Source organism: Phyllopteryx taeniolatus, chromosome 17 (assembly GCF_024500385.1).
Source record: "Phyllopteryx taeniolatus isolate TA_2022b chromosome 17, UOR_Ptae_1.2, whole genome shotgun sequence".
Taxonomy (NCBI): Eukaryota; Metazoa; Chordata; class Actinopteri; order Syngnathiformes; family Syngnathidae; genus Phyllopteryx; species Phyllopteryx taeniolatus.
The window spans coordinates 5,659,743-5,680,815 of NC_084518.1; the positions used below are offsets into that span (position 1 = coordinate 5,659,743).

A 21,073-nucleotide genomic window follows, 5' to 3' on the forward strand; every position below is an offset into this window, starting at 1 on the left:
TAAAGTTCCCGATCCAAAATCCTAGCACATTTCAAACATTGAAACACAACACTAAAGAGCTGTATTGGAGATGTTTATTACATGTATCGTGTATTACTGTAGTGCATGGTCACACTTTCCCACTTGGTCCCGGTTCACTGCTGCAAAACTGAACTATCTAGTGTTTCCAGATGCTATATTTATTTCCAAAGTGTTAACATGAATTCAAAACTGATCATTTGCTGTAGTCCAACAACCAACCAAATGACAACAAAGTTTTTTTTTTTTTTTTTTTTCGTAACAGAAAACTGCAATTTAATCACTACCCAGTTTGCTAATAAATACCTTACGTGGACGTTTATCTTTCGATGTGCATTCCATCTTTATTTGAAAACAAAAGGCTGGATTTACATGGAAATATTTTAGATTGTGGGCTTTGTAATATATATCTAAAAGAAAAGAAATACTGTAATCACTTAAAAAATAATATAGTAAAGCACAGCAATCCTATTTGTGTCAACGGTGAGTGAATACTTTTAATGGGACATAAGAACAGAACTACATTATAGTTTATGCAAAGAAATAAAATGTGACACGTTGTTTAAAGGGGATGTATTTAGCTGCTGGCATGGTGAGTGGTTGAGAAACACAACTTCAAAGTGTAAGGATAAGGTCCACCTAGAAAAAGAAAGGTGGGGGGGGGGGGACATTGTACACATACATACATTGTGAAAGTTCAGACAATTAAAGTAACATTTGGGAATTGCAATTTTTGTGAATACTTACTGGGGTTTTTCATCTGGTGATGGTTCATCATTGCCAGGGCTTCCATGGCATCATTAATGGATTCCCACTCGAGCAAGCCTGAGGAACTTCGCTCACCTGTCGTGCCACACGAAACAAATGTTTACATTGAAATACCAAACGGTTGTCATTTCTTTGGTAGTTATGTATACTATATTGTGGCAAATGAGGCACATCCACTATTAGGCAGTCAATTATACGAAAACAATTAAGGTTGGTAAAGTTAGCAAGGTAAAATGAGTACAAGCCTAATAATTTTTTTCTTTTTTTTTCTTTTTTATATAAATACTGTACAATGCTTTTTATTCCTATAGATTTATGTTTGACATGATATTGAGGATGTTTTGTTTCCAGAACTTTGGGTGTAGATAAGCTCATAATGGTATCAATCCCTTCAAGAATGTACAATATTGTCACGGTCAGGGGGAATCCTAGAATCTCCGAAACCATTTTTCAGGAAATAATAAAAGTGGCAGATTTTGAGTTATTAAACATCTCGTTCTGGAGAGCAATCATTTTCAATGCGTAAATGGTTAATAATTGGTTAAAAAAAAAAAAGAACAGACCCACATGAGGACTACCAACCGGATCAATTTGGATTAAGAGGGTGACACCCAACAGCGACTATATCCAAATTCTAATTTTATTAAATAGTGTCGTTTGGGTTACTCATCAGTATGATACGACATATTCGTGACAACAGCATTCCAGAGAGCAAAAACAAACACGTCTCAAGGTGGAAGTTTCTGAAAACACCAGCATTGTTTCCATGTAAACACTGAAAGCTATCTTTTATAAAATGGAGGATGCGTGAATCACACACTCATTCGTGAATGTTGGAACAGAGGCTGTTGTATGTTTGTGTGTCACTCAAGGTAATAAGCTCGATAACGCTTCTTCCCCAGCAAAGTGTGCATTTACTGTGAACACCAGACATATACTCCCAGAACTCAAATTCTCAACCTAAATATATGCCGTTGAGTTCATGTACAGTATTAAAATCTGATTTTGGATGACACGGAGAACAACCAGCTGTTGACAATTATGAAAATAAATGGCAGTTAATGCACAACAAAACATCTTAGACGAATGCCAATTACTCACTCTTCCCACTGAAAAGCTTCACACTTGAAGGACTCTTAATTCCCAATTCATCGCAGACCTAGAAGGAAAACACGGCTCTGAGGTAATGACAATACTGACGATACTCAAGCTACAGTGGATACAAAAGGTTTACACAACCCTGTTCAAATGCCAGGTTTGTGATATTAAAAAAAATGAGCCCAAGTAATTTTAAACCTTCTAAACTACTAAAATGAGCTAAAAGCCAAAAGGTGCTGCACCAAAGTAACAGTTTCAGGGGGTGCATATTTATGAGTTTTATTTGTTTTTAAATTTCCCCTTTAAAAGATTTCAGTTTATTCTTGTTTCAGGTTATAGGTCACAAAGCTGGAACATTTTTTTTTAAATTTATCTTGGTAATTTTTATTTATTTTAAACAAAAACCTGGCATTTGATCAGGGGTGTGGAGACTTTTTATATATACACTGTAAAAGCTTTGTGGCTTTTCTGACCTGGTTGAAGATCTCCTCAGAGATGTCAGGCTGTGCATTAAAAAAATGTAGGACATTTGTGGGGTGCTGGATTCGGTTCTTGGCTGCCTGCTCTGGTGAGGTGAAGCGGTTGTTGCGAGAACCATGGAAGTCTTTGAAGCTGCTGCTGTTGTCTTCTAACTGGTAGCTCTGTCCTGGTACTATAGCCTGCTGCTTGGACACACTACACCAAGGAAAGACAAGAGGTTTGTGTCTGGAATTTGATAATAGTAATGATCATGGATTTTTTTTCTGTTTTTAATGCCGATGCAATTCCAATATTTGAATCAGAATGCCTTTACTGTAATTGCATTAAATAACATTTGGGTCACTTAACAGAACAATAAAACATGAATTACAGAAAATTCGGCAAAAATCGGGACGATTTTGTTGTTGTCTTTTGTTTGTTGGAATGTCATTATCTTTATCTTATTTTGTAATGTGTAAATGTCTAAGAAAAAATGACAAAAAATTGCCTATTTGAAAAGGGCTAATATCGGCTGATTAGATCGGCCAGCTGATTCATTAATCGGTAGGGCTGTGGTAAAGACTCATTTTTTTAAAAAAAGATGAAACATTTTAAGACTACTGCCCTTACCAGACATTGAGTTTTTGTCCAAAAAGGAAGTTGTTGTTAAGATGAGAGATGGCCCTGTCCACAGAATAGCAGTCACCCATCTCGACCATTGCGGCTCCGGGTTTGCTCTTCATAAACTTAATCTGCAGGAATAAGAATATGCAGTTGAAAACATACCAATGAATTCCCTTCAAACAAATCCTTAAGAGGAGCGCTTTTATTGCACTCACCCTCTCCACATTGCCATAGAGGCAGAAGATGTTAAAGACCTTGTCAGCATTGATCTTTGAGGGCTCAAGACCATATACCATAAGTACGGGCGAGTCGGCATGGGGGCCGTATTCGGGGAGTGGCGGCCCATATCCAGCACCGTAGCGCTGATTACCACGACCACGTCCCCCTATACTTGGCCCCATTCGGTGGGGAGGAGGCGGCCCATAGCTGTCATCACTGTATCCATGATAGCCTCCCTGAGGGCCACCTTTATCATAAGTAGGGGGGAAATCAACATCATCAGTATTCATAATTTGCGTATCATCTTGAAATTGTTTTCTGGATTTATACCATAATCAGGTGGGTGGTCCCCAAGAAGAGCAGGCTGTCTCTGGCGTTTGTTTGAGTTTCCATTAGGATCTACATAAGGTACAATCATAAATGCCTATGAAAATGTTTTCTGATGAAATATCATGCTGGTAAATGAGTGGTGACTTTGTGGTACGGGATGTAAGGTGATTGACATGCAACAGAAGGAGCTCGAGTCTTAAACTTTGATTAAAGGTATGATTTTGTAACCCAATTCATGACATAATGGAGATTTATTTGTTCCTGCCATTCTAATAAAACGCAAACACACCTTGTGAACTGTTCCAATTGCCTTCACCATCAGCATCTGTGCAGGTACACAGATACATGTCAAATCAAAAGTTGCAACTGGAAAAAAACATACATTTGATAATGTTACCGTTTCTCAACAGCGCTGACAATTACATTGTAATTAAAACAAAATCAAATTACCGGTATGCAACACTTTGCATAACAAAAGAATCAATATGATCAAAAAACAAATTTCCAGTATGCAGCAGTTTAATGATGTGATCTTATGAGGATCTCATTTACTCTAAGCACAATACAGCAGTCATTTGCAGTTCCAATTTGTTCTATGACATCAAAATTATTTCTTTTAACACAAATAAAGGTTAATCCTCTCTTGCAATCACAATTATGATTCCACCATATTACCTAATCCAACTGGAGCTCCAGTGCCATGAAAAAGTATAGGCCCCTTTCTCAAAGTTATTTTTTTCTTTTTTGCAGCTTCCCCACTTTGTCTAACATTGCCAAACAAATGTAAATATCATACCATAACCCAAGAAAACATAAAATGTTTGTAAATTGTTATTTTAATTAAGAGGGGGGGGAACATTCAAAGCTTCCTAGCCCACTGTCAAAAACAGCCCCATAAACCTAATAACTGGTTGGGCCACCCTCAGCAGCAACAACTGAAATGTAGTGCTTTCTATAACTGGCAATGAGTCATCTCTGTGGAGATATTCTTGCTTTGAATAGTTCCCCCCCCAAATCATCATTTAAAATCGTTTGTTTACTTGGTTTATCTTTGTCTGATATGTACATTTGTTTGAAGATCTTAAACAAAGTGGAGAAACTGAAAAAAATATACGCCTGAGACGGGGGCAGTACTTTTTAACGCCACTGTATATCAGTTTTATTCAAATAATATTACAGTTGTTAAATGTCTTAAACATCCACATGGTAGTCTCTTAATTCTGCCAGTTTGTCAGTTTATTACTGCTATCAGCTATTACTTTGCAACAGCACTGAGTAAACAACAGCAAGTTTGATTTTGGTACAAAGTAACTGTCAGTTTTTAACCAATACATCAACTTATCATTTAGCAGTACTTACAGGACCATACATGAAGTATTGGACACAGTGGGCAGTAGGGGGCAGTCTTCAGCAAGGATATTACCCTCAAAGGACAACTCATTCTCCATTTCTTTTTTTCTTCTTCTTTTCTTCCTTCTTTGCATCCCCACCACCATAGATAAGTACATCCACAAATCCATGCTTGGTTTGTGCTTGCTGCCATTTGATTTTTCATTTTATTTTTTCAAAGTTGCTATGACAAGCATTTCCGGCTTACCGTGCAGACCACAAAGCAGGATTAGTGCATCATTTGAGAGTGGGCTGTCTGTCCATAGACACACTGAGCCAAACCTGCATCACACGGGAGGTGTTAAAGGCATCACTGTGGGCCAGTGCAGAAAAAAAAAGGAAAATGAAACAACAGAACAGCACAGATAGAAGGGAAACGGGTGGGAAGGTAAAGGGAAAAACAGAATACCAGTCCAAAAATGCAGCGCTTTGGAAGAGGATTTTTGTAATCTGTTTGCATCTGTACTTGTATGCTTGCTGAATGTTTCATGCTCGTGTCTTCATGGGCCCCCCCCCGTGGATATTTCTTCTCGTGTAAAATTGGGCATGGAAATATTGCTTGCTTTGATTTGGTTTAATGGCGGTTGGTCACTTGTAGAAAAAGAGAAGAGGCATCTAGTGCTTGACAGTATATCTGCATGATGATGTGCTGTGATGGCAGTTCCGCACTGTATGCAGCCGTGGATATTCAGCTTGTTGTAGTGTCATGTGTTCGCACAGGAAGGTGGAGGCATGCTGTATTATTGTTGCAACGAGAGAAGGGTCTCTTTTTCCTGATGTCTGCTGCAGTATGTGTTGTCATCTGTTCCCTTGTCAGCTGAGTGTCTGACAATTCCTCTGTGGATCCCTGTGGTAGTGTTACAGAAGGAATAGCCCAAGGGCCCCAGGGCTAGGAAGTGTGGCCGACAACAACCTGCCCAGACCATCAATGTGCTATGACAAAAGTGGTTGCTCCTCAAGGATCTGGAGATGTGCTGTACTGGTAAACAGGTGGTGGTGGATGCTTATCAACGTATCAAGATGGGTCTGTGTTGGGTATAGGTGTCTGCGTGGCCTTTGAATATTTGTCCCTCAAAATGAAAGGGTGATTGTCCATCACCCCAAAAAATAAAATGGATCCCCTTGTCAGTCCCTTGTAGTGGAGAAAGAGATGTCGATGAACTTGATATGAGGAAGTACTGCGTTGAGGTTGTGTTCCAGTGTTTGTTGTCCCACTGTGTCCGATGTGTCCCGAAGAGTAGATTTACATTAGTTATGGCTTTGGGTGCTGTTCTATTGTCGCTGTCGAAGTTGTTGTGTCTTTGGCAAGCATGTGTCTGCTTGGAAAATGAGGTAAGCCTGTATATGGGTTTGCATGGCCAGGACACAAGGAGTACCTCTGGTTTAAAAGGCAGCTGAAATGTAATAGAACACTTCTCCCAACTGGACACCTCACAAAGTGCCAAGTTTGTTTTTAAAAAAAAAAATTTCCAGCCAACCTTGCTTGATTGTAACCTGTTTTGGGAGTGTACCGACTAAAAAAGGAACAAATATACAGTCTCCTCCAAAAGTATTGGAACGGCAAGGTCAATTCCTTTGTCTTTGTTGTATACTGAAGACATTTGGGTTTCAGATCAAAAGATGAATATGAGACAGAAGTTCAGAATTCCAGCTTTTATTTCATGGTGTTTACATCTAGATGTAAACTCAGGACAGATCACCTTTTGTTTGAAGCCACCCACTTTTCAAGTGACCAAAAGTATTGGAACGTGACTGATGGGTGTTTCTAGTTGCTAAGGTGTTGCCTTTACATTGATTGCTTAAACGTTAGATAGTGCTTGTTTTAGACTGTGTGTTTCGCCTGTGAAAACTGTATTTGCTGTTAAGCAAACATGAAGACCAGAGAGATGTATATGGGAAAAAAGCAAACCATTTTGAAGCCGAGAGAAGATCAATCAAAGCTATTGCACATAGGGTTGGGCATCGTTTGAATTTGAACGATTGCGATTCCGGTTCCAAACGATTCTCGATTCCAAATCTTTTAGAGGGCTGGGTCAAAAAAGTTTGCATAGTTTAAATAAAGGGTGTCCAAATTATAAACATCCATTTTCTTAGCAGCCCGCACAATAGATTCAAATGAACATTTGACTCGGGGTTCTTTATAACCAGTATAAATATCAAACCTATGACCCAATTGACTTAATAACCAATTAATATTTCAGCTAAAAGTTTAATATAGGATTGTTAAAATCATTATTTGGGACTATTTTATCACGTCAAATGGTTTATATGTGCAAGTTTTAACTTGACTTCCTGTTTTAAGCTTGTAGCATTTTATTTTGAAGGGCACGCACCGGAACGCAGCATTTTGGCACAAAAAGTAACCACACGGCACCTGTGATTTATTTTATTTTTAAATGGATGGAACCAAATGCTATAAAACATTGACTCCTTTCCTTACCCAGCGATGAGGTACAAGGTTAGCGTTTGTGATTCTGTGAGATGTTTATGTGAATTTTGTCCCAATTTATTGTGATGTAAAGTTGCTACGGTGAAGTTTTAGCTCAATGTTAAGCATTTTTTTTCCGGCTCTTACATTGGTTCGAAGACTAAAATAAACGTTAAAAACAGTGTAAATCTGCAACCAACCGTTTACCTTGTTAGCTGTCCCAATGTTGGCATAGACGTGTTTTATTGTTTTCACTCACCCAATTAACAGTTGACCACTGAAGCGCCGCGCGGTGTAGGCAGAGGCTCGGAGTGGGAGGGAGCATGTCAGACGCTACACATTGTGAAAGCCTCCTTTGCACAATATAATCTTATTTCAAGTGTTGCACTGAGGCGATTGGTCAATAATTTTAACAAAGACACACTTTTGTTCGCCGCCGTTGGGCACATGCACGTCTTCATGCACGCTCTTTGTTGGTTTTCGCCGTTTCTTCGTTGGTTTCCCACTTCTTCGGGGTCGGCGGACTAGGCATCGAAACTGGGAACCAACATTTTTTATTTGGACGATTCCGGGAGAACTAAAAATTTTGTCTCGTTTCCGATCGGTTCTCGGTTCTCTATGCCCAACCCTAATTGCACAAACATTGGGCATAGCCAATACAACAATTTGGAGTATTCCAAAAAAGAAAAAATACTTGTGTACTGAATAACAGATATCAAACAGGTCGGCCAAGGGTATCAACAGCAGTTGATGACATAAACATTGTGAGAGCTGTGAAGAAACACCCATAGACAACACTCACTGACATCACTGCCAACCTCCACAGGGCAGGTGTGAAGGTATCACAATCCACTGTTTGAAGAAAACTTCAAGACAAGAAATATACAGGCCAAGATGCAACAAGATGCAAACCCCTCATCAGGAAAAAGAATGGGAATGCCAGATTGGATTTTGCAAAGAACTAACAGAGATGAGCCACAAAAGCTTAGGAGCAAGGTTTTATGGACTGATGAGACCAAGATTAACATCTACCAAAGTGATAGAAACGCCAAAGTATGGCGAAAGAAAGGATCAATTTATGATCCAAAACACACAAGCTCATCCGTGAAGCATGGTGGAGGTAATGTCATGGCTTGGGCTTGCATGGCTGCTTCTGGAACGGGCTCACTGATTGACTCATTGATAATGTAACGCATGATGGTAGCAGCGGAATGAATTCTGAAGTCTACTAAACCATTGTGTTTGGCAATTTACAGAAAAATGCCCCCAAACTAATTGGGAGACGCTTCATGCAACAAGACAATGACCCAAAACACACTGACAACACAACAAAGGACTTCACCAGGGGAAAAAGTGGAAGGTCATAGATTGGCCAAGTCAATCACCAGACCTTAACCTAATATAGCATCCATGTTACCTTCTGAAGAGGAGACTGAAGGCAAAAACCCCTAGAAACAAAGAACTGAAAGAGGCTACACTAAAGACCTGGAAAAGCATTTCAAATGAAGAATGCAACAGTCTGGTGAAGTCAATGGGTCCCAGGCTTGATGCAGTTATTGCAAGTAAGGGTTCTGCCACCAAATATTAAATGTTATTCACTTTAAGTTTATTTAATAATGTCTGTTGCAATACTTTTGCTCACTTGAAAAGTGGGTGGCTTCAAACAAAAGATGCATTGTTTAACATCCATCCATCCATTTTCTGTACCGCTTTATCCTCACCTAGATGTAAATACCATGAAATAAAAGCTGGCATTCTGAACTTTTGTCTCATATTCATATTTTGATCTGAAACCCATATGTCTTCATTATACAACAGGAAACAAAGGATTTCACCTTGCCGTTCAAATACCTTTGGAGAGGATGGTATGGAGCTGCTACCTTAACTTTGATTTGACATCACAGCATATAATTTGAACAGTGTCCAGTCTATGTTAAACAAATATCACAGAAAAATAATTCTAAAAAAGTCATGTCCTTACTTTTCATATAAACCAGTGCATGTTAAAAAAAAAAAAAAAGTTTATTGTAGTTTTCATTCATAGAGTTTTTCTCATCTGAGTGAATATGTCGAAAACTAGGTTCTCATGCCTTTTAAGGCCATACTGTAAAACCAATCTGTTGAAGGGAGTTAAATGTATGGGATGCAAAGAACGTGCTTATCAATCAATCATCCTTTATTCATGTAACTTAACAGTATTGATTAGAATGTTTATAACCACTTTAAACAGGCTATTTATTGCAATGCAACATGACAACCACAATCCCTTCACGGTACTGGCCAGGATATAACTTTGTCAAAATGATATATGAACCACATTAAAAAGTAATTTCATGCCATTGTCGTAATATGAACTTCATACTATGATGCTCATAAAAACATCTAGTGTTACAAACCACGTTCCGTAACAGTACTATGAGGCAGTGGACAGCTGCCAGCAAAATAATTTGTGTAATCGTATTCTATCATGTAGATGGAATGCTAAATTATGCCTGGATCAGACTACAGGATTTTAGCCCCGATATTGGCCCGATTTGCTATTGCGATGATTTCCCAGATCAGGCCAAAAACATATTTTGTCATGAACAACAATACTTCTGTACTGTGACATAATCCACAGCCGACGATTTGGCCCTACGACACAAAAATCTTTGATACCTTCCATGCGGTGTGACATATGAACGACAACCTTCCAACATATGCGTTGACGTCAACCAACAGGATTGCCAATTGCGACCGGCGCCTTGCGGTTGTCAACGTACTTGCTCACCATTGTCAACATTTATTCACACGCACAAACCAATGTTTACCAAAGCATTATAGCATGAATCGACAGAACGCCGGCATGTTTATGTACAAACCTTAGTGCTAGCACTAGCTAGCTACATAACGTTATGTTGCCTGCTTGCGGGCCGTATTGAAAGTACGTGAACATTACGTCAAGCTCTCATCGAAGAATAGACAGGCCAAAACTTCCTCTGCGCAGCACCCAGTGGCAACAACAGACGTTTCCTCCCACTTCCCCTGTCCCCATCCCACCAAACCCAATACATTGCTGCAATCGTTGTTGGTGCCTGCCTGCCTGCCCCACAGTGTTTGATTTGACAACATGATCATGTAGCCCAATGATCGTAAAATACGGGATACAGTTATATCGTAATAAATGTCATGTAGTGCTGCCAATGTTTGACCGAGATACGACAGAATTTCATGGCAGTAGTCTGACATTGTGCCATCGTGAGAGACCATTCGTCTTGTAATCTGATCCATGCATTAAGAGATTAAGCATAAATCCTTTTTGGCTACAAACTAGACATAAGGTACTGACATCAGACTCCATTTTGTGGGAACCTTAGTTTCATTCAAGCAATAATAAAATCTCCAATATGTTTGATAGAATGAGCACACTTGCAAGTATTTACTGGACGGGAAAAGGCAGGGATGTTTTGTTGTGCAGCTGTTTCATGCTCTTGAGGGAATGTGGACCTAAGTGGTGAATGGTGTACTTGTGCATGGTACGGTGACTGGAGTGCACTGGTCTGTACTCATGCATTGGACAAAATAATTGGCTGCCAATGAGGTTACTCCTCATGCCCTCACTTTCTGCCTGCTGTGTAGCAAGAAAATGAATAAAACGGTGATTGTACCACAAGAATAATGCCTTGGAACAATAAGGTTGACGAGCTTGTTGAGTGAAAGAACTCGATAATGTGATCGAAGGCAATATTCCCACAGTAGAGGGACCTAACATCTAAAACTAGTGGCATGAAAGGTAAAGCGGAAGTAGAAAGGGGAATGAATGGTGACAAACCTACCTTGGCCACCCAGGTTAGGATTAGTGTAGTCCCATGTGTCCTGGTCATTCTTGAAGACATTTAGGCGTGCTGGCTGTGGATTTTGTCACAAAAGAAACACTAATATCTCTACTTGTACTAATTATGACATTTCAAGCTTTACACATACCTTGGCATATTCAATCTTCAGTGTGCAGCAACCAGAATAGATGTCTGCCCCATTGAGCGAGGCTTTGGCCCTCTGGGCACTCTGGACTGAGTCAAATGTAGCAACTGTAAGTTAAGGTGATGTTTGAGCACATGAACAATTCTGAGTCACTGACTGCAGTTAGCAGAAGCTCACTATAAAGGGAAATATGTTTGGTACCTACAAGAAGTGAAAAGTTAATATGTAGAGTCAGATATGCAAACACCAAAGGCATGAAAAAGGTGAACCAAAAAAAAACAAAAACATTGGAGTGGGGGTCTGGGGGGATCCCCCAGGCCCCCGCAGATAATTGTTTTTAATTTTAACATACATGAAGCAATCTGGAAGACTCTGAAGAGTACAATAAGGCAAAATCAACAAATTTTCTTCATCCAGAAAAACATTTATTTACACCGCTCAAGTGCATGTTGATGTACAAATTTAAGATTCAAATTAAATTTGCCTCATCTCTTTGCATTTTTGTTTTGACCTCCAAATTGAGCCAGGCTCTTTTCCACCTACAGCTGATGCCTGCTGCAAGCTGTGCCACATGAACAGCATCCTCCTCTTTAAGCATTCTGGGAAAGAATTGACTAAAATCATTGTCTGTTTCACTTCATTTTTCACTATCACCAAGTTCAAAGGCTAATTCATCCTTCAATTCATAAATGCATCCTCCAGGAAAATAAAAAGTACAATATTTTTCTGTTTCCATTGGCCATTTCAGAATTTGAAGTTACTTAATTCTGTGTTGTGACATAATCCCGAACATTGCTCCGTTGCTTTACACATTTAACATTAACATCCGCAAACTAATTAGTTAATTGTAGGCGCGTTTCCTAATTAATACAAGATGTACTAGCGGATCGGCTCTTATCACCGATGTTACATGCGCGTCGCGGTTCCGCTGGGACCTCAACCAGGGCCACGACTCATATCACCTCAACGCGAAAATACAAAAGACCAGTGCAACAAATACGACACTGGCTGATCTGATGAGCAAAAATGTTGAAACGTAAGAGTAGCAATAGAAGATGTCTCGAGGTGGGTAGAGTAGCCAAACATTGTATTCAAGTAAGAGTACTGTTACTTGACAATAATGTGACTCAAGTAAAAAGTAGTCCTCCCAAAAAAAAAAACTTTTGTCGTTTGATTGGTGAACGAGACTTAAACGTCATTAGCGCTTAAATTAGATTGCCACAAAGAGCACCCAATGCGGAAGTCAAAGTCATAGTCTGCGCACAAAATAGTTAATGAATAAGCAATAATTGAGAAATAATAGTATCGAGCGACATTTATATAATTGTAACGGAGTGAAAGTAATGTTACCGCTAGCTGGCAGCATTCAAGGAGTACGAAAAACTCATCGGATCTATACGATTCACGTAAATGGCCTACTTTGAGTTCAAAACGGCGAATTTCGCCGAAAGGCAACTGATTTGCATGTATGAGAGTACTTTGCAAATGTCTTGGGTCACTACCCGGTTTGTTGTTATGACCCTTTTTCAAAGCAGTCAATATGAATCATAAAATATTAAGAAGGATATTGCAGATTTACACAAATGACTACATAAACAATGTCTACAAAAAGAGCATGAATACAAAAGGATATTCGACCATGGCCTGAACACCATTCTTTCTGAAGATGACGATCCGCTGTACAGGACCACAGTTGTTACATACGGTGTACAACACATCCTGTAGAGGTAAAGTTTGAATCATTTTTAAAAAAGCACTCCTGAGTCCTAGCATGCCCAAAGTACCCCTCTAAATTACCACATCGGACCAGAGTGGGAATGATACCCTTATTTTCAATAATGAAAATAATATATTTATTTTATGGCTCAATAACCATACATAAAGCAAAACCGGTTAAATTGTTCACTTTCAAACAAAAAAAGGAAAATAAATTATATAAAAAGCAAGTCTTTATAACTGTCACATAAAAATGTAAAAAATTATCAGAGCCCTTTACTGCATTTCAATGTTGTATCTGCAAACTATATTAAACACAACCACTCGTATTACACTGGTTTGAAGTTTAGATTACCGTGGTGATGGGGTAGATGGGGTTTATAATGGTGAGTAGCAGCACATTGTTCACACTCCGGGTGTCGTCTGAGTCTCCTGGCCGCGAGATCTTTTGGCTAGTGGAATAGTTGATGAAGGCAGGGTGCCCTGCAATGTAAACCTTGTTCTCAGCTGCATATGTAACAGCACTGGAGGATCCATTCATGTCCTCAAACTCCACCAAGGCCTGGCGCTTCTTGGGCATCATTACCACAGAACTATGTGGGGAGAGTACAATCCATATTGGTTAGAAGCTACAAAATACAACAATCTTGACAGCCATAGTAAAGGGGGTTGACATTGAAATTTTAAAATTTCATTAACCCTAACGAAGAATAAAGACATTTATTTTTCGACTCTAATCCAAAAGGTTATTATTAGGGCTGCACGACATTTAGTTTGCGCATTGTCATGTCATGTCAATGTACGTGTGCACAATAGTCACATTGCAGGGTCTGCTGCAATGATGGTGTACTGTGTAGCAGACATGCTCCCGCAACCTGAGGTGCCATGGTGACGCCCCCACAACTTGATAAGCTGCATTCTTCCAAGCCGCCCTGCTGTGAGACAGTCACTAAAAGGACGCCTGGCGTACGCCTGCTGGACCTTAACCTAATTAGCAGCTTCCCATCAAATCTTGACTCCCATCTTCAAAAGACTCCTTTCCTTCTTTTGAAGATAGCGACCCTCTCTCCGAGAAGACCAAGCTGGGACAGATCGACAACGGAATGCAAATACAGCAATCAACTATTTGTTTAATATTTAAACATGCAGGCAAGGCATCCCCCACTGGCGTTTGAGAGTACTGCAAACCGTGGCCTTCCATTCAGAGTATTTTTTAACTGAAGATAAAATGTCCATTTTGATATTTCACGAACTCTGCAGAAATATTCCAAATGTATATCTTGTCTGTGTGGCAACTTTACAGGTGCAATTGTTTTGCCAAGATTTGCCAAGACTAAAGTTTAAACATCCATCCATCCATTTTCTACCACTTATCCGAGGTCGGGTCGCGGGGGAAGTAGCTTTAGCAGGGACGCCCAGACTTTCCTCTCCCCAGCCACTGCCTTCAGCTCTTCCAGGGGGATCCCAAGGCGTTCCCAGGCCAGCCAAAAGACGTAGTCTGTCAATCCAGAGGCACAGTCCCCGATGTCCACGCGATGTTGCAGAGACGTGTCAACCAGGACAGCCCCACAACATCCAGAGCCTTCAGGAACTCTGGGCGAATCTCATCCACCCCCAGGGACATGCCACCGAGGAGCTTTTTAATCACCTCGGTGACCTCAACCCCAGAGATAGGAGAGTCCGCTTCAGAGAACCCAGACTCTGCTTCCTCATGGGAATGCGTGTCGGTGGAATTGAGGAGGTCTTCGAAGTATTCTCCCCACCGACTCACAACGTCCCGAGTCGAGGTCAGCAGCGCCCCATCTCCACTATACACAGTGTTGATGGTGCACTGCTTCCCCCTCCTGAGACATTCGAGAATTTCCTCAAAGCTGTACGGAAGTCTTCCTCCATGGCCTCACCAAACTCCTCCCATACCAGAGTTTTTGCTTCAGCGACCACCAAATCTGCATTCGCTTAGCCAGCCGGTACCCATCAGCTGCCTCAGGAGTGCCACAGGCCAAAAAGGCCTGCAAGGACTCCTCCTTCAGCTTGACGGCATCCCTCACCGTTGGTGTCCACCAATGGGTTAGGGGATTGCCGCCACGACAGGCACCGACCACCTTACGGCCACAGCTCCGGTCGGCCACCTCAGCAATGGAGGCGCGGAACATGGTCCACTCTGACTCGATGTCCCCCACCTCCCTGGAACATGAGCAAAGTTCTGTCGGAGGTGGGAGTTGAAACTCCTGACAGTGGATTCTGACAGACGTTCCCAGCAGACCCTCACAATACGTTTGGGCCTGCCACGTCGGACCGGCATCTTCCCCCACCATCGGAGCCAACTCACCACCAGGTGGTCATCAGTTGTCAGCTCCGCCCCTCTCGTCGCCCGAGTGTCCAAGACATGCAGCCGCAAGTCCGATGGCACGACCACAAAGTCGATCATCGAACTGCGACCTAGGGTGTCCTGGTGCCAAGTGCACGTGTGGACACCCTTATGCTTGAACATAGTGTTCGTTATGGACAATCCGTGATGAGCACAGAAGTCCAATGAGAGAACAGCGCTCGGGTTCTGATCGGGGGGCTGTTCCTCTCAATCACGCCCTTCCAGGTCTCGCTGTCATTCCCCACGTGAGCATTGAAGTCCCCCAGCAGAACGATTGAGTCCCCAGCGGGAGCGCTCTCCAGCACCCCCTCCAAGGACTCCAAAAGGTGGGTACTCTGAACTGCTGTTTGGTGCATAGGCACAAACAACAGTCAGGACCTGTCCCCCCACCTGAAGGCGGAGGGAGGCTACCCTCTCGTCCATCGGGGTGAACCCCAACGTACAGGCGCCGAGCCAGGGGGGTGGGGGGGGGCAATAAGTATACCCACACCTGCTCCAGAGTGGAAGAGAGTCCAATCCCTCTTAAGAGGACTGGTACCAGAGCCCAAGCCGTGTGTGGAGGCGAATCCGACTATATCAAGTCGGAACTTCTCGACCTCGCACACCAGCTTGGCCTCCTTCCCTGCCAGAGAGGAGACACTGCACATCCCTAGAGCCAGCTTCTGTAGCCGGGGATCGGATCGCCAAGGTCCCTACCTTTGGCCACCGCCCAGCTCGCACTGCACCCGACACCTATGGCCCCTCCCACAGGTGGTGAGCCCATGGGAATAAAGTTTAAACAATCATTCTATATGCTTGCTCTATGAGTAAGAGTACAAAGTTGGGAGTATCTAATAATATATCTAAATACTAAATACTATAAAACATTGATTCCTTTACCTACCCACCGATGAAGCACAAGGATAGTGTGTGAGATACTGTGATACGTTTTTGTGAATTTTGTCCCAATTCATTGTGATGTAAAGTTGCTAGTTTGACCTTTGGTGAAGTGCAAGAGTGCAACCCACCGTTGAACTTCGTAGCTGCCTCAATGTTGGTATAGACGTATTTTATTGTTTCACTCACTCAATTTGACTTGACTGAAGTTCCGCGTGGTGTAGGCTGAAGACATTTGGGTTTCAGATCAAACGAATATGAGACAAAAGTTCAGAATGCCACCTTTTATTTCATGGTATTTACATCATGTTTTAAACAACTCGAGACACAGCACCTTTTGTTGGAACCCACCCACTTTTCAAGTGAGCTAAAGTATTGAAACATGTGATTAATGGGTTTGTAGTTGCTCAGTTGTTGCCTTTTAGATTGATTGCTTAAAAGTTAGATAGCGCGTGTTTTTGACTGGGTTTCACCTGTTAAAACTGCATTGGCTGTTCTGCAAACGAAGACTAGAGAGCAAGCAAAGCAAACCATTTTGAAGCTGAGAGAAGAGGGGGAAAAAAATCGATAAGAGCCATTGCAAAAACATTGGGCATAGCCAATAAGACGATTTGGAATGTTCTGAAAAAGAAAAACTACTGGTGTAATTAGCAATAGACGTCGAACAGGTCGGCCAAGGGTATCAACAGCAGTTGATGACAGAAACATTGTGAGAGTTGTGAAGAAACACCCAAAGACAAAAGTCAGTGACATCAATGCCAGCCTGCACGGGGCAGGGGTGAAGGTATCACAATCCACTGTTCGAAGAAGGCTACGAGAGAAGAAATATACAGGCCATACCACAAGATGCAAACCACTCATCAGCAAAAAGAATCGGAAGGCCAGATTGGATTTTGCAAAGAACTAGAGAGATGAGACAAAAGTTTTGGAACAAGGTTTTATGGACTGGTGAGACCAAGATTAACCTCTACCAAAGTGATGAAAAGGCCAAAGTATGGCGAAAGAAAGGATATGCTTATAATCCAAAACACACAAGGTCATCTGTGAAGCATGGTGGAGGTAATGTCATGGCTTGAGTTTGCATGGCTGCTTCTGGAAGAGGCTCACTAGTGTTTATTGATGATGTAACTCATAATGGTGGCAGCAGAATGAATTTTGAAGTCTACAAAACCATTTTGTCTGGCAATTTACAAAAAAAATGCATCCAAACTAATCGGGAGAAGCATCATGCAACAAGACAAAGACCCAAAACACACTGCCAACACAGCCAAGGACTTCATCAGGGGGAAAAAGTGGAAGGTCTGAGACTGGCCAAGTCAATCACCGGACCTTAACCCAATAGCGCATGCATTTTACCTCCTGAAGAGGAGACTGAAGGGAGAAACCCCCAGAAACAAACGAACTGAAAGAGGCTGCAGTAAAGGGCTGGAAAAGCATTTAAAATGAAGACTTCAACAGTCTGGTGAAGTCAATGGGTTGCAGGCTTGCAGTTTACATATTAAATGATATTACATATCATTTACTTTAAGTTAATTTAATAATGTATGTTCCAATACTTTTGCTCACTTGAAAAGTGAGTTGGTTCAAACAAAAGGTGCTCTGTCCCGAGTATTTTCGCACATCTAGATGTAAATACAATGAAATAAAAGCTGGAATTCTGAACTTTTGTCTCATTCTTCTTTTGATCTGAAACCCAAATGTCTTCAGTATACAACAAAAACAAAGGAATTGACCTTGAAGTTCCAATACTGAAGGGGACTATCTGCAGAGCAAAGTATGCTTTACCATAGCTGCCAACCTGTAGAAATTCACTTCCAAAACAATTTGTCCAAATTTGCCTGAATTTCCATATTTTCCAAATTTTGTCAAGAACATTACCTTACATTCAAATAGCGTACCCCCAAGGAGCCTTTTTTTCTTCCCTCGTCACGATGGTCAGACACAGCGCCGTACTGGCCGGTAATGTCGGACGCTGTATTTTTTTCTCCCCCAATATCCAGAACAATTGGTGTTACGGCCATAACGAGTCAGGGTGCAGTAATTTCCGTAACAAAATACGGATGCTCCCTAACATTTGTCAGCTCTGCTTTATGATAAGACCAGAATGTTAAACTACAAGTATTGGCCTGTAATGCAAAATTAGTGTTAGCTTTACTTGTACTTGGAACAAAAATTACATTTGTTCATGTCAAAACATATAAAAAAATTAAATGAATTGCTCACAGTCAAAACCTTATCTTCAGTGTAAATCTTGCAGTGGCATTTGTAAATTGGAAAATTAAGATAGTCAAAACTACATTACCAACTGCCACTAAAATGCTGTAAAGATGTATTTTCACAGTCACTGTTCTAGTAAGCTTTTCATTGGTTTGAGGTGACAGTTAAACACCATTCCAAGCAGATGTAGCTGCAATAAAATAATCTTTTGGATTAGAATTCTGGGTACTCCAGCTTCCTCCTACATTCCGAAACCATGCATATTAAACATTCATAAGACCAAAAAGACCAGATAAATACATATTGTATTGATATTTCATTTCTTTTGTCATTTGTTTAGCACATTTGGTAGTTGGATAATCCTAAAGTATTTAAAAGTAAGTAATCAAGTTACATTACTTTAATATTATGGTACATGGATCACTAACTATTTGGGCTAAGAAGAATGTATTCACCATTTGATTCAATTTGTGAATTCCAATTAAAAAAAATTGAATTAAAATGTTCACATTCAACTGGAAGCCAATGAATTTACGCATCTTATTCTGACAGGAGCTGGAATGAATCAAGTCATCCGGCCATGTCCTTGTTAGCTTCCAGCGCGTTTTGATTTACTGCGCGCATTTGGACAGTTGCGTATAATATGCAACGCATCATGGAGCCTTCTCCCCTGAGGAAAGAATCTCCCCAAAACGAAGAGTCCCGTGAGGAGTAGCTGCACGAATGTTCATGGCAGACTGCAACCACGGCAGATGAATTGGATAGTTATGCAAGATTCATTCAACACATCGTGGCACATGATTAACAAGAGCTACCGCTAACTAGCAGCTAAGCTACCTAGCTGGTAGGAGACAAAATGTTGCCAGCCAGCGTGGAGTACATTTTTTTTCAGCATTGAGAACTCCTTAAACACTTTTCCCATGGCGAGGGATAAAGTAAGTCATTTTAAACTAACAAAAGAAGTTTTGGCAACTGCTTTTTTCCCCAGTGGGAAAATGTGCCCACAGCCCGCTTTGTCTACATTGTGACTAAATCTGCGACCTCCAAAAAACAGCAAACAGGAATTAAAGAGGGCTACAGATAGTTTTCAAATAATTCAAATTTGATTTTTCATTTGTTGGATTATTAATTTGGGTTAGTACAAGAAGGAAGAGATCAAATTGATTCGATAATCGGTCGTTTGGATCGTCACGAGTGGGTAAATACAACCAGTCAGACTTACTCGCAACATTTTTAACAGGTAACAAATAACTGTATCGGAATACATAAAGTAACCCTCCCAACCATGCGTGAAAATACTAAACAATTTATTTCCAAGATGATGAGTAAATATTCTCAGTCATTTCATAAGCTTGTTAATAAAATTGTGCGCTACAGCTAGTTTACCTGTGGAGACAATAGCCTGTGGCACAGCCATGCCAAAATCAAAACAGCCGCAAGGCAAATATGGATAAATGGCTGAAACGTCCAGTTGTTCTAGATTCAAGAGAGGGTTCATATAACACTCAGTAAACATTATAAGAGTTATATAAAACAAGGGCAGGTTTATTTATTTTTATTTCATATTATTCTGATAATAATATTTATTTTCAAGGCAACATGTTATTTATTTTTGTTTTTAATTTGAGTTAAAAAGGAGACAATGCCTGCAAATCAAATGTTCAAATTAAGGAGATAAAATTTCATTCAATAATCTGTTGTGTTCTACTTTTTGAGAATCATCAGCATGTATGAGTAAAGGCGTACACAAGACAAAAGGTTAGGACTTGGGACCACTGGTGTGGGAAATGTACAATAACACAAAACCTTTTACGTTACGGCGTATTTCCTAGAGGATGAATACCTGACGCTTCCAAACTCTTGCAAGGCTTCCACCAAGTCGGTCTCCACAATACCATCAACCAAGCCCCTGATGTGCACCACCGGGGAGGGTAGGGGTTTATGGGGATCATCGTAGCCCTCCTGAAAATAATTCCAGCACAGTGACGCTCGATAAACGACGTGCAATGTGGGGAAATTAGTTCTCCAACAAACACGACATGCGAAACTAGGCCCGATGTGAGTCCCTTGAATGGAGCTCGCATTGGTGTTAGCATTACACATTAGCGGTAGACTGTTGATTTAGACGTTAAACCTAGAAAACAAACAACTGATCTGGTATTTCCGGGTTTTATCAATGTTTTAACATTGCTGCACGCTCTACTAAATTATTTACTTTGCTCAGGAAACGGACTACCTTGAAATTGCTAAATAGTGTACGGTCACAATTGTGTTCGCTTAGAATGGCTAGTTTCTTGGCTACCGAAGTCGAGGGTCTGAATTTTCTATATAGTGGCGTCTAAAGGCACATTTTATGACATAAATAATTGTATTAACAACTAAATAGTGCGACAAGAAGGTTTGCCCGACCGTTGTCATCCCTCCGTCCTCGGTTTTCTGTCGTTTTGTTGCTCTGCCGCCTTCTCCGTAGTATCGGCCCGCAGCGGTAGCCATGTTGTCCTGCCCCTTGTGCTAGATTAATGTTGCATTCACAAGCAATGGGACAATGTAACTTCACGTTTCAAATGAAACGTAATTTTAACGCTGAGGAATTGATGACATCT

General features: G+C 40.9%; 1 protein-coding gene across 2 annotated transcripts; it reads right to left on the bottom strand.

Moving 5' to 3' along the window:
- Nucleotides 1-60: 60 nt before the first annotated feature.
- Nucleotides 61-21,004, bottom strand: hnrnpl (heterogeneous nuclear ribonucleoprotein L). 2 transcript variants are annotated; one of them, XM_061752897.1, is made up of 14 exons: nt 20,880-21,004; nt 20,314-20,432; nt 13,365-13,602; nt 12,925-13,012; nt 11,297-11,391; nt 11,149-11,221; nt 3,806-3,841; nt 3,517-3,585; nt 3,183-3,433; nt 2,974-3,095; nt 2,358-2,559; nt 1,888-1,945; nt 766-861; nt 61-657 (listed from the first exon to the last, which is right to left on the bottom strand). In XM_061752897.1, the coding sequence occupies exons 1-14, from the start codon at nt 20,961-20,963 to the stop codon at nt 596-598; spliced, it is 1,593 nt and encodes a 530-aa protein (XP_061608881.1). In that variant the 5' UTR covers nt 20,964-21,004; the 3' UTR covers nt 61-595. The 2 variants fall into 2 exon arrangements, with proteins under 2 accessions (XP_061608881.1, XP_061608882.1); XM_061752898.1 differs by lacking the exon at nt 20,314-20,432 and having other exon boundaries at nt 20,880-20,976.
- Nucleotides 21,005-21,073: the final 69 nt, after the last annotated feature.